Source organism: Argentina anserina, chromosome 6, assembly GCF_933775445.1.
Source record: "Argentina anserina chromosome 6, drPotAnse1.1, whole genome shotgun sequence".
NCBI classification, from domain to species: Eukaryota; Viridiplantae; Streptophyta; class Magnoliopsida; order Rosales; family Rosaceae; genus Argentina; species Argentina anserina.
The window spans coordinates 5,542,658-5,557,788 of NC_065877.1; the positions used below are offsets into that span (position 1 = coordinate 5,542,658).

The window sequence follows — 15,131 nt, forward strand, 5'->3', positions numbered from 1 at the left end:
CATTAATCTTTAAGGCCTGCGATATCCATATGAAGTTTTAGTCTTTAAGAATTAAGAATACCATAAAATGTGAATACTACTCAAAGTCACAAAGAAATTACACTAATGATAATTAGCATGCTTGTACGTAGCCCGCTGACAAGATTATGCTTTTTCTTTGCTCTCCAGAGTTTTGAATTCCAATCAATTAGTTTGACCTTATAGCTACTATAGAACAGGGATGATGAGTGAGAAAATATCAGAACTCGTGTGAAAATTTTGATGCCGAAAGGAAGAGCTTGACGCAACTTCATACAAATCGCACTGAAATTGAATGTTTAGCAGCAGTGTTTTAGACTTTTAGTTGCAGAGATGGCAATACTATATGTGCAATTTCGGTTCAGGATTCTATTTGTTAATACTGTTGTCTAGTAAGTACCAATACAGGATAAAAGAATGCGCTCGCTGACGCAACTTCGTGCAGATTTTACAATTTGCCACATTAATTGTTGTCAATTACCGTTTTAAGCCATGAACTAAATGATTAATTAGTACAAATTGCCAATATTCTACAAAAACATTCTTCTGAATTATGATCGGGATAAGAATTGCCCGCAGTTTCAGCATATTGAGATTCTGCATGCAGAAGAGGTAGTAGAGAACCTGCACCTTGCGGATCATGGCTATGGTTTGTGTATAGTTAATTTAATTAATTAATTAATTAAGTGTTTAGAACGTGTAAGCATGGATAGTTAAAATCTAAGAATATATCATCTCTTCCAACTACCCTGCTTCTTATTAGAGTTGAGATGATACTGCTCTTGTAATATGGCCAAAAAATTGAATTAGACGGCATATACACTATATATCTAGCATACAAGATTATTGGATAGTATGCATCTTAATTAGTCTCCAATTGATTATTAGAATAATTATCGGATAAAATTCAGTTATGTTCGGATCTAGCTAGCCTGGATTTCAATTTGTAACTTTGAAAAATGCGGCTGCCTAGCTACTCTTCTGTCTCTACGTACAATGCAGTCCAATGATCGATATATACATTTAATTATGTAAGCATTAATTGTACGTATAAAATTATCTATGCATGTATTAATTTATGTCTAAAATTATGTAAACATACCCAATATACTCTTAAATCCACAATCGTAATCTATCAATGTTTGGTTAGTTTTTGTAGAAATGTCGCTTGAAAGTTGAAAAGAAACTTGAAACTTGTACATCATTAGATATATATATATATATATATATATATATATATATATATATAGTAATGACCCAATTTTTCGGAATCAATTATTTGAATTCTTAGACTTTAATAAGTGTGTAAATTTATTAAACCGCATTTGTTTCGCTTCGTGTAATAACCCTAATTTTCAAACAACATTTGAGTTTGATTTGAATTCTATAAAATTGTGAAATTTAATTAGAATGAATGTGAGTGGTTGCGACGTTATGAAACGAGATACGGGAACGTTCTCGGAACGCTTAATTCGAAAAACGTTACGTTTCCGAACGAATTTATCGACTTTTATTCCGTCACTCGGTTGCGAAAACTTTCTTCACGAAAGTTGTAAGAGCTCGTCGATACGAGTTCGTGAGTATGTGACGCGTTCTAATAGGATGTCGGACGTGGAAGTTATTAACGTCAGAAGTTAGTTTCCAATTTTGGAAACGAGTATAAATAGGATGTTTTGGTGATTAGGGTTTCCATTTCAGGAAACTCATTCTCTCTCTTCTCTTCGCCTCCCTCCCTCTTTCTCTCTCCCCGAAAAACTCTCTCCTTCTCCTCAGAAATCGCCTTCGTGCGATCTGCCTCCCTGGGCCGCCGTGTCGTGCACCGCCGCTCTCTACGGCATCACGAGGCCCTCCGCACCAAACCCCTAGCTCGCGCCGCTCTGTCTCACCGCCGAGAGTCTCCTCTCTCTCACCGAGTCTTCCTCTGCATCACGTCGCGATCTCCGCCTCCAAGCCATCGCGTTCCTCACAGTTGGTCCCTGGAGCACCGTGTGACCTCCGCAGCAGCCCTCAAGCTCGCCGCTGCTCGAATCGACGTCGCCGGCTTCTCACGCATCACCGACAAAAAATCGAGCTTCCGTCGTTCGAATTAGGTAAAAATTGATGTAATTGAATTATTGTTTGTGATTGTTGGATGTTTGGGATTGATTTGGGAGATTTCTGGATCGATTGGAGAACGTTGGAGGAGAATCGGAGGTGTAGGTGGTGAGGGTTGCGCACCGCTGCCTTAGGCGGCGCGTGTGAGAGAGTGAGGTAGTGTAGGGGTGGCCTTGGGCCGTGGGAAGGGCGGAGGAAGAAATGAGGATGGTTTTGGGGTGGCGGTGGCGTCATCTGCGCCTTGGTGGGTGTCGGCGCGTGGGCCCCACGCGCTGCCACAGTGAGTGGCGTGTGAGCACCACGCGCGGCATGCCGGAGGTGGCGCGTGTACCCCACGCGCCGCCACGTGCGGCGGCGTAAACAATGTTTCTGGAAGGGTAATTTTGTAATTTATTTACGTACGGTAAATGTAAATGTAAATTTTATTTACGTACGGTAATTGTAAATATAAATTACTTTTAGTAAAGGTAAAAAGTACTTTTAGAAGGGTAATTCGGTAATTATTATTTACTGAGACAGTACGTACATTTGAATAGTATTTATATGTACTGAAATACGTAAACAGTATGTACTCGTACAGAGATACGTATTGGATGTGTATTTGTACATTAATCCATAAATAGTAAATACGTGAACAGTAACAGTGAATAGTGACAGTAACCGAATATTACTGTTTCGGCATTTAAAGGTTTACGAAACGTTTCTAAATTCTTTTCTTATCTTTTCAAGGTGATCGATAAATCAAGAAAATGAATTATCTTCAGAAATAGTAGAATTACGCTCGAGTCGATAAGGTGAGTAAAATCTCACATATTTACGAATCTACCCTTGCGGTGATTCCAAGATTTTTGCAAGAGTTTTAAATATTGAAATACGACATGTATACAATATAGTGGATTATATATATATATATTGTATAAATGGCAATAAGTACATATATATATAGTTTGCTATAATATATACTGTTATGAATTCATTTGAAATAGGTCATTTCGATGACGAGCATGTGATTTTAATATAGAGTTTGTTAAACGTTTTGTCTTCGGACGTGTTTATAAATTATGACATGTATATGATATAGTGGATTATATATATGTATTGTATAAATGGTAAATAAATACATATATATATATTTTGCTATATAATATACTGTTATGATTTTATTGTGATGATGTCATTTTGTTGACAAGATTTTATCGAGCATGTGATTTTTGGTACAATATGATGTGTGATTATTGTATGTGATTTTAACATGGAGATTGTTAAAATGTGATTTGTCTTCGGACTTGATTTTTGGTACAATATGATGTGAGATTATTGTACGTGTTTGGCAAGTCGGAACCTAGCCTTTGGCCGGGCGAAAGTTACGATACAGTTAGAGCTCTAGTCTGTCTGCCGTAGTACTGCATGTGAGGTAACGGGTGGTTATCGGCTCATGGATACTCAGATTGTTTTGGATGTTGGGTAGCGGGTGACTATCCAATATCAGCGGTGTACTACGTGAGGGGTAACGGATGTGTACCAGCGTTTATTAGTACCCGTATTATAAATGTTTTTGGGTAACCAGAAGGGTTGCCTGATTTCTCATGAGCACTTTCATTTCATTTATTTTTGGGACAACCAGATGGGCAGTCCATTAACTTATGAGGGCATTTATATTTGTTGATTTGTAATTTACGTATATATTGATATGCGAATTATATTTTCATTTTACTCATACGAGCTAAAAGCTTACCGGGTTTGTGTTTACAATCCCGGTGCACCAATTCGATGGTGTAGGGGATAATTCCGCAGGTGTTGATCAGTAGAGATAGAGTGACGACTCCGGAGACTCGAAGTCGTTCATATCCTGCTTGTGGTGAGGTTTCTAGCGTGAATTTGTGTGTGAGAATTGGTGTGGATTTATTTATGAGTTTTGTGAGAGATTGTGAGGATTATTACATTTCCATCTTATGTAATGTTGAATTATAAATTTGGGTTATAATAATTGGTTTTCTGAGTTGTATTGAGAACTCAGTAATGATCCGCTGTACATTTTAAATGATTTCGATTTCATTGAAATTGTTTAGTGTTTAACGACTTTGAAATTTTGAGTTTTTAGGCTCGAAATTTTAGGGTTGTTACACTTCGCAACGTCGTAAAATCGAAAACGAAACCGTCTTCGGAAATCTAATCAGAAAAACATTACTTTTCTCTGACGTGGGAGTCGATTTTTTTTACTCCGTCGTTCGTTTCTAAAAACTTCCTTCACAAAAGTTGTAGAGTTCGTCGATACGAGTTCGTGGACATGTCACCGTCCTAATCGGACATCGTACACGAAAGTTATTAGCGACGGAAGTTAGCTTCTGATTTTAAAAGGGGGTATAAAAAGGAAAATGTGAGAATTAGGGTTTCCATTTTCGGAAACCCCTTCTCTCGCGCACACCTCCCTCTTCTCTCTCTCTCTCCCTCAGAAAACCCATCGTCGGCGATCTCTTCCCCTGGGCCACCGTGGCTCTCACCGCCGGTCTCAAGAGCTTCGCACGGCTCTCCGCTCCAAACCCCGAGCTCGACACGTTCCTCCCTCCGCCGTCATAGCTTCGTCGCCAGCTAGACCAGAGCACGGAGACCGGCTCACCATCACCTATCCTCGTCGCCGAAGCCACCTGCTAGGAGATTGGAACACGGAATCGCACCGCTCCTCATCCTTCAAGAAATCGACCACGATCGGCGATCTAACCCTCTTCGACGACGTTCTGGTGGCTCCAACGTAAGATCTAGGTAAGATTTCTTGTAATTGATGGTTGAGACTGATTGTTGATGGATTTTGGGTCGTTTTGGTGGAGGATTGGAGGAGGTGGAGGTGGAGAGAATACCGCCGCCTTAGGCGGCGCGTGAGGAGTGCAAGGGGCGGCCTTGGGCCGTGGAGGGGAAGGGGGGAGAAAAAGAGATGAGTTTTGGGCAGCGGTGGCGAACTATGCGCCAGTTTTAGAAGTGGCGCGTGGGCCCCATGTACTGCCACTGTGGGCGGCGCGTGGTGTGCCGGAGGTGGCGCGTGAACATTGATTTTGAAACATTAAAGTTTTGTAAAATTATATTACGTACGGTGAATGTAAAATTATTTTACGTACAGTAAATATAAAAAGTAAATTACGTACAGTAAATATAAATGTAATTTACGTACAGTAATTGTAAAAGTAATTTCTAAAGGGTAAATCGTTAATTATTATTTACTGAGACAATATTTACGATGGAATAGTACATGTATGTACATGAATACGTAAATAGTATTACTCGTACAAGAATACGTAATTAATATGTATTTGTACAGTAATACGTGAATAGTATTTATGTGAACAGTGATTTCGTACAAACCAGAAATTGCTGAACAGTAAAACATTATTAATGTTTCGGCATTTAAGGTTTTACGTAACCCTTCTAAATTCACTTCTTATCTATTCTAGGTGATCGACACAACAAGTAAAGGATTCGAGTTTGGAATTGTGGAAATTACGCTCAGGAATATAAGGTGAGTAAAACCTCACAGTGACGAATCTACCCTTGCGGAGATTCATAATTACGCTTAATTAAAAGGAATGAACCATGATATGTATATGATATAGCGGATTGTGTATGTGTATAATTGGTAAAATAGGTACATATATATGGTTTGTTATATTATATAATGTCATAATTTCCGTTTGCGAATAAGTTCATTATAGCGTTGATATTTATTTATTTGAGCATGTCACCTTGATTTGTAAAATATCATGTGATGATTATTTGTACATGGTTTTAACTTGAGCTATGTTAAAACATTTTGTGGTTTGTGGATCTGTCTTCGGACGTATTGGCATGTCGGAACCTAGCCTTGGCCGGACGATAGTTGCGATACAGTTAGAGCTTTAGTCTGTCTGCCGGGGTACTAACATGAGGAGTAACAGAGGTGTACCAGCCTATGAAGCACGGACACGGCTTCTAGGGTCCATATTGCGTATCCGACACGGACACGGATACAGACACGCTCGGACACACGAACTCACTTTGGACACGGCCCGGACACGCGAGTGTCCGCATCAGACACGTGAGTATCCGCATCGGACACGCGGACATGCACCAACTCATCATAAAAGTGAAAGTGCTTATGGTGAGAGTCGAACCTTGGTTTTCCAAGGCACCCAACAACTCCTTAACCATTCTAACAGATTCAATTTTTGTTATATTTATGCACACTTTAATAAATATAAAGAGATAAACTCATGATAAAAATAAGAATGTTTGTGGTGGGATTCGACCTTGATCATCCAAGGCACTCAACAACTCCTCAACCATTACAACAGATTCAGTTTTCGTTATATTTATGCACACTTTAATATATATACATCTAAATATTTTGAAATTTTAAATTAATTTTTTTAATAAATATATATATATTAAAATAATTTTAATTAACGTGTCCACCACGTGCCCGTGTCTAAAAAAATTTCTATATGTCGTGTTTACGTATCGAATCGTGTCAGTGTCCGTGTCCGTGCTACTTAGGTATCAGCGCTTATGAGTATCCATATTTTGGATATTTGGTAGCAAGTGGTTGCCCAATATCGAGCGGTGTACTAACATGAGGAGTAACAGAGGTGTACCAGCACTCATGAGTATCCGTATTATAAATGTATTTAGGTAAAAAGAGGAGTTGCCCGATTTCTCATGAGCACATATATTTTCATTTATTATTGGACAACCAGATGGGCCGTTCAATGATTCATGAGTGCATTTATGATGGATGCTTTATGTATTTTCTTATGCATTTATATGTAAGTTATATTGTTGTTTTACTCATACGAGCTGCAAAGCTTACTGGGTTTGTGTTTACAATCCCGGTGCACCTATTCGATGGTGTAGGGGATAGTTCCGCAGGTGTGGATTAGTGGAAATCGACGGACAACTCTGAAGACTTGAAGTTGTTTTATTTTATCTTGTGGTGAGGATTGAGAGGATTTTACATTTTCATTTGATATAATGCTTGAATTATAAATTTAGTTTGTAATAATTAATTTAAACTGAGTTGTACCATGAACTCAGTAATGATCCGCTGTGACATTAAAATGATTTCGATTTATTGAGATTGTTTTAGAATTTTTCATGACTTCGAATTCGAATTTCATACTTGAAATTTCGGGGTCGTGACATATAGAGAGAGAGAGAGAGATCCACGTGCATTTCCAAATTGCAGCCATCAATTAACCCAAAATCTGTTGACACACAGACACATGTATAAACAGATTATACATTTAGACAGACAGATTAGATGAAATACATTGATGGAGATATCAGATAGTTACAATATCTTGTAAAGATCTTGTACGTGAAAAGATCGATGTTCAAAGCATGAAGGTCTCTACCAGCAAATATTGGCTGCATTCAGACACGTAAACAAGACTCGATATATAGTATGTTTGTACGTATATGCCTTGTCATTCATCTAATCTGATGATTGTCATGGAGTTTTCCTGCTTTGGAGGCCACAAAATGGTATCTATCTTCCTTCTTGATTCATATATATGCTTGCTGAATTGGTGATGATGAGTAACGTGAATTATGATTTATCTATAGGATTGTTATGGTACGGACATGTATACCAAACTGTTATTTAACACTAATTGAAGAAAATTACCATATTAATAACAATATAATTAAATTAAATTACGATATTAACAACAAAATTATTACACATTTTACACATTTATATATCATTGAACAAAATTATTATATTTACAACAATTTGTTTATAAGTTTGTAAAATGTTATAAATGAAGTAATTACCTATAGTAGAATTATAATTACCTAAATAACGATTCATTTTCAATGACTACAAATATATCGTCATATATGTAAATGTGGGTATCACATACATGTAAGTACCCAAGAAAATTCCTTACCTATAATATACAAAAATTTGTAATTATCTGGCTAATCTTCTTCGTGGACCGGTGAGTATCAAGAAAAATCCTTAATATTTGTAAGTATCTGGCTAATCCCATGATACTAATTAAGGGCGTTATCAGTGTCGAAAGCTTAGCAGTCATTGGACATCTGGATTTACATGTCAATTTCATTTCGTTTTGGTTTTGAACCATTTGAAAATAGATGATGATTCATCTCGTGGAAAATTCTGTTAGTTGCATGGTTGTGGTTCTCAGGTGTCAATCTTCAATCTTATCCTTGGGTTAAACTTTAAAGAAATAGATCATTGCCAGATCACATTAATATATCGAGCATATATACTGATCATGCAGTTTGTATATTCATCTATATACTTGTCCGTAAGTAGTTAAAAATACTTTCTTGATGCCAGGAAATTCTGTTTCTTGATCGAAAGAAACTGATCTCTGGTATCTAAACACAGCAAAGTCGATCCATATAATCGGTCAATGAATAAAACAACTCTCCAAACCATGTTTATTTTTCGGTCAAGCAAGATATTAAGATATTTCTTATCCAAAAAACTTTATAAGACAAACCTGAGGATAAGTAAAATAATCGAGTTTAATTTGGTCAAGGTTTCCAGCCGAAGACATTTCCCTTATCTGTTAGTTTGATATTGATATTAATATATATGTTAATACTTCAGTTAACTTTTACGTGGAACCGGGTTTTTATATGTAGAGGAATGTCATAAAACTTCTGAATATATTATCAATCATAATATTAATTAAGAAAGTTTTCGCTGTTTTCTTCTACTATAAACTGAACTAAAATACATAATAGAAGCAAAGGCATGCCTAATTCAAGAGTCAAAGAGTTGAAGGGTTTGCTTGAATACTGCGTTAATATTGGAATCTATACGTACTGATTTGTTATGAGGTTTCAGGTGGGGAGGGCAGTACGTGCATGCCTTGTATGAGAAGAAATGAAGTTAATGATTACATTTTTTGTTTTGGATGATAAGTAACTAATTACCCTAATGAGTAGTTAAGGAGCTCATTTTCCAAATCAAGAATATATGAATTCCCTAGCTATAATGGGATGAATTTCCGAAGACAGAAAGGTCCACGTAATCAGTTTATGCATGTTTTACGAGCCTTTCATGCATACAATCCATACATCATGTTATCTTGTTCAAGACTTCTCATATATAAATAGTGATCATGAGTTTAGATATTCAAGGATTTACTGTTTATTTGGTCAAGAAAAGAAAGAAGGAATTACTATACAACTACAAGATGATCAGTAAGACAACTCCAATATGACCAGCAAAACACCTTTTCATCGTCAGCAAGTGTTTTTTCTTTATAAACCCACGTCGATGGTTGTATATGCCTCCCAGCAATATTCAAGTTACAACGAATAAAAATCGAGCCGAAGGCGACTAAGACTCCTCGCGCCCAGAAGATGTCTTGTTTACCTCGTAGACATGGCCATCGTGAATCTCATATCAATTAAATTTTCCCACACCATTAAGCTCATGTGACATGTCCTGTCAACCTACTTTCCTTACCCACCGGTATAAGCCTCTATCAGTCGACCTCCCGAGTCCCGAGTCCCGACAATTGGTAGAAGTCGTTGATCATTCGAATATATTTCAAGAACGAATCGAAAATTCTCAAGTACCGGAAATACTCGATCTAGGTAGTCTTGCACTTATATGAATCGTTCCACTAATAGACTTCTAGATCGAACTGGTAAAACTTCAATGATGTGGTGCGTTTGAGACCTTGTATGAAAAATTCAGGTCTGCGTTGAACAAGATCGAGCTATCACACTTCAAGAGTTCAAGCCTTAGAGGCCATCTCAGGAAGACTAGGAGTTCGATCGAGAGACTGCAACTCGATCATCCTTGACGGCAGCTGATGCCATACTAATACAACTAAACTTGTCAAGATTACACACGCATAGGCAGCATAGTTGACTTTGACGTGGAGAAAAATGGTTCAAGACTCCAATGATTGATATTATAACACTACGGTTGAACTTGAGGTTGTTTGGCCAAGTTATGATTACTGCACAGTTTAGTATAAAAACAGGCACGTCTAAACACATGACTGGTTAGTGCAAAATAATAATATGCGGATTGTTAACACTTCATACGGTTTAGCTAATTGATAGACTCGATCGGCCATTTCCTAAACTAGAACATCCAAGTCATTCAACATAATATTTGTTGATTTCAGTTTAAAGAAATGTCCAGAAAATACAGTACAACTTCCTCTTTTCTTTTTTCTTTTTTGAAAGGAAGCTTCCTCTTTTCATTCTCATTTTAAATCGACGTTTTCAATTTTTAAATTTATTTGATCACCCACGTAATTAATAAAATTTAATAATTAGTAGACATTTATTGAAATATATGATGCATAGATTTCGCGATTACACGTGGTAGAAATCTTGTTTTTGTCATTTTGTTTATCATGCATGTAATGAGTCTAATATAGTTATACATAATGAATGGGCGGATTCAAGATTGGATTATTTGGGATACTTGAACTTAACAATAAAAAAATAATGGAGAATCTCGACGGTGCAAAAAAATTTTACTAATTGAAATCAAAATCGATCTACCTAGTCAATGAATATAATGAGGCTTACTCTTCTAATGCTTATATACAAATAACGTAACCTAACTAAATAAATATTCATGTAGCACATCGTAATCCAGAATCATTTACAAAAGCTAGCATTTTAGTAGCGATTCGAAAGGTTAAGAAATGACCAATGGAAACTGAATTAAAGATTGCAGTTGATCAATAAATCTTAAGAAATATAAGAAGTGAATATTATTTAGATCTGGACTCGTAGATAGGACATTTCATGAAGTCATTTTTTTTCGATCGCTTTGATTTGGACTCAAATTTGTCATTTTAGTCTAATAGACACCTATATTCATTGAAAAATAATAATCATATATATCAAACAAAACGGTGTACATAGTCAAAATCTAATACAAATACATTTGAATAAATAAGCAACGTACTAGCTAGTAATTAACCTAGCTGACATTCTAGAATAAGAGATACTTGGCTAAGGACACGCTATTGAGGAAGAAGAGTAAGGTTTGGAAGAGAATCAAATGAGTATCATTGGTTATTTTGGGGATGTTTGGCTATGGAGATTAGGGTAATCCTAGGAAAAAAAGATTTTAAAAACTAGATATTTTTTCCTTGTCTTGAGCTTGGGGATGCTTGAGTCACCCCAAAAATAGGCTAGATCCGCCCCTGTAATGAACTATTGTAACTTGATGTGGGAAACTAGGAATATACTATTAAAAGCATTAATTTTTAAAAAATCCTAATATACATCGTAAGACAATCATGTTTTACACTTTTTACGTGAGTGAAATAACTATTCATTTAAGGGTAAATTCCTCCTATGGTACCTGATGTTTGGCTACTTGGACAATTTGGTACCTGATGTATGAAAGCGGACAATTTGGTACCTAAAGTTCTCAAATTTAGGCCATTTTGGTACTGCTATCGATTTTGACCATATTTTTAGGGTTATTTCCGTCATTCTAGTTCTAAACTCATTAAATTCACATTTTTCTTCATTTTCTTCATATAATTGCCTCTCTTTGGAGATAATTAAATTGATATATCTACTCCACTTAGCATCTACTCCGCATATATCGAAAATAAATTTTTTTCTTAATATACTTATTGTATCCTAATTATTTTATGCAAAGGAAATAAATTGCCTTTATGCAATTGTAATTTTTATCAATTTTTTTTAATTACTTATAATTAAAATTAATTTAGATTGATAACTACATTATGAAAACTTATATACGTAAATCATCACAGATACTAAGTGGATGAGTTATCAAATTTTTAGTGATAACTTAGAGGCAATTAGGAGGTATTATAAAAAAATGAAGTAAAGTTGAGATAAGATGACAGAAATAACCCTTAAAATATGGTCAAAATTGACATAAGTACTAAAATGGCCTAAATTTGAGAACTTTAGGTACTAAATTGTCCGCTTTCATACATCAGGTACCAAATTGTCTAAGTAGCCAAACATCAGATACCATAGGAGGAATTTACCCTTCATTTAAAATAAGACATTTCAAATTAATTTCTCCACAATATTCCTATAATGGCTTGGCGAAATGCCGAGCAGCACACCCATCACCAGCTAGGTGCTGATTGCAAGGCGTGCCATCACTGCCACGGCACAACGGCTCTACCCAATGACTTCCCCATAGCTCACATCACATGCCGTTGTCATTTCATCTTAGTTTGAATTCTTAGCGTGATAGCCGCCTTGTTCCTCTTCTAGTCATTGCGGTCATCTTGTCCCAAATTGAAAGCCCGAACCAGCCATAGCCACTGGTTCTGGCGATAAGTACATGTGGTAGACAAAATGCAGACTTATCTCTTTAAATAAGGTGAGAAGCACTCGAGTCCCTTTCTTCTATTACATAGAGAAAGTTTGAGCAAGTCAATGGTGGCGACATGGCATATTGGCATTTGAGTCTATGATTGCATAAAAGATTCAATACTCCCTCCAACGCGGAAAATGTGTATGTGTATAATAATCTCCATTCCAATTGCAGTTGAGTACTGCAATGTGCTTAAGAACTCATATCTCCCAAGTAACAGGGTACCATTTTTATATCCAAGCTCTAGACCTTGACCATTTCAAGTCTTTCTTCATCTTCTTATGTGCTACATTAAACTCCTGTTCTTGTTTTTAGAATTCAAATCCCCATCTCCAATGGCTTTGGCAACTTTTTTAGCTTTCCTTCTCTTCTTACGCATTTGCTCTCTCTCTCAAGGAGAAAATTTATTGTTCAATGGCTTCAATGGAAGTGAGGGGAACCTGAAACTTGAAGGAGCTTCCATAGTGAAACCCTCTGGTATGATCAGACTCACTAACACAACACGTAATGTTATAGGCCATGCATTCTATAACAAACCGATAACCATGTATGATAAAGGTTCCCCAAATGCTTCTTCGTTCAGTACAGAGATTGTATTTGCCATAGTCTCCCCAAGCTCCGGCAGCGGTGGCTTTGGCCTAGCCTTCACATTGTCTCCCTCTCCGAGTTTCCCTGGGGCTCAAGCCGGCCATTACTTCGGAATTTTCAACTCTTCAAACGACAACAAAACCTCCAACCATATCCTTGCTGTTGAATTCGACACGGTCAATGGTTACAACCAGAGCTCGGATTCAGATGGTAACCATGTTGGTATCAACATCAACAGCGTCTATTCTAAGGTATCTGAACCAGCTGCTTACTATGACACAGAATCACACAAAGAAGAATTGAAGATGGAGGGTGGTGATCTTATACATGCTTGGATAGACTATGATGGCAAGGCTCAACTTTTGAATGTGACAATATCTCCTATTAATAAGGGGAAACCAACCAAACCTCTAATCTCTCTTGGTATCAATCTATCTTCTGTGCTTCAAGAGACTATGTATGCCGGCTTTTCAGCTTCCACAGGAGATAACGGGTCGAGCTCTCATTATATAATCGCATGGAGTTTTGCAGTGGATGAAAAAGCAAGTAAACTCAATCTTACCAATCTTCCTATCCCAGCAAAAGAGAAAAGTTCATCATCCTCTTACAGTCCCCAAATTAAGGCTGTTATTGTGGCCTTGTCTGTTGTGGTCTTCTTGTTGTTGGCACTTTTGTTCATCTTTACATTGTATAGAAGACTGATGCCTTCTGAGACCCTGGAAGATTGGGAGATTGATTGTCCTCACAGGTTCCAGTACAAGGATCTCCATGCAGCAACCAAGGGTTTTAAAGACTCTAATGTGATTGGAGCTGGCGGATTCGGTGTAGTTTACAAGGGTACTTTGCCTTCTACTGGATGTCAAGTTGCAGTCAAGAAGATATCAAGAAATGGAATCCAAGGAATGAGGGAGTTTGCCGCAGAAATAGAGAGCTTGGGAAGGCTAAGGCATAAGAACTTGGTAAATCTACAAGGCTGGTGTAAGAAAAAGAACGACCTCCTTATAGTCTACGATTACATTCCAAATGGAAGCCTTGATGCACTCATTTTCCATCCGAATGACAAACTGCTGTTGAGCTGGCAACAAAGGTTCAACATCCTTAAAGGCATTGCCTCAGGATTGTTGTATCTTCATGAAGAATGGGAGCAAGTGGTGATTCACAGAGATGTCAAGTCCAGCAATGTCTTGATAGATGAAGACCTGAATGCTCGGCTAAGCGACTTCGGCCTTGCAAGGCTATATGATCATGGAGAAATATCACACACCACAGGCGTGGTTGGCACAATCGGGTACATTGCGCCAGAATTGGCTCGAACAGGGAAGGCCTCAGCAGCCTCGGACGTGTTTGCATATGGCATCTTGCTTCTTGAAGTTGCTACTGGGAAAAGACCAATCGGCTCAGGCCGCTCGGATCAATTCATACTGGCGGACTGGGTGATGGAAAAGTATCAAGCGGGTCGTGTATTTGACACAGTAGATCCAAAGTTAGGTCACTATGTTGTGAAAGAGATGGAGCTGATTCTTGAGCTGGGTTTGCTTTGCTCTCACTTCAAGCCAGAAGCTAGACCTACCATGAGACAAGTAGTTCGATATCTCAATGGGGATGAACAGCTTCCTCATGTCGATAACTGGAACCTACTTGAATCGGATAGCATCAGTGAATTGAACTCGAGATTTATGAAGGTCATATCTTCTGATTCTAACATATCGTCGTATCAATCATCGTCCTTTGGTGGCACCTCTACCAGTTCCATGGGTTCTGGCAGATAGCAGTTGCTATTTGTTTCTTTTTATACAGTTCTTTGGTAAAGAACATCATTACTTCTGTATTGGCTGATGACCATTAATGCAAGCGACCATTAAAGATCAAAAATAGATTTACAGAATTTTCTAAGCATCCGATCAGAAAAAACAACAAACAAGAAAATCGGCATATATTTCCTCATGCAAAACAAATCAAAAACAAACGGGAACAGGATACAAAACTATAAACTAAAATCAGATGGATCCATCATACGATTGCCTATTGATATCAGTCACCTATAAGCTTAAGAGTTTTGGCTTGACCAAAACAAACGCAA

At 37.4% G+C, this 15,131-nt stretch overlaps 1 protein-coding gene across 1 annotated transcript; it reads left to right on the forward strand.

Annotated features, from left to right (window-relative positions):
* The first annotated feature begins 12,626 nt into the window (after window positions 1–12,626).
* LOC126798232 (lectin-domain containing receptor kinase VI.3-like) lies at window positions 12,627–14,898 on the forward strand. Its single transcript, XM_050525127.1, has one exon. It carries the CDS (start codon window positions 12,745–12,747, stop codon window positions 14,818–14,820), a length of 2,076 nt encoding a protein of 691 aa, XP_050381084.1. The 5' UTR covers window positions 12,627–12,744; the 3' UTR covers window positions 14,821–14,898.
* Window positions 14,899–15,131: the final 233 nt, after the last annotated feature.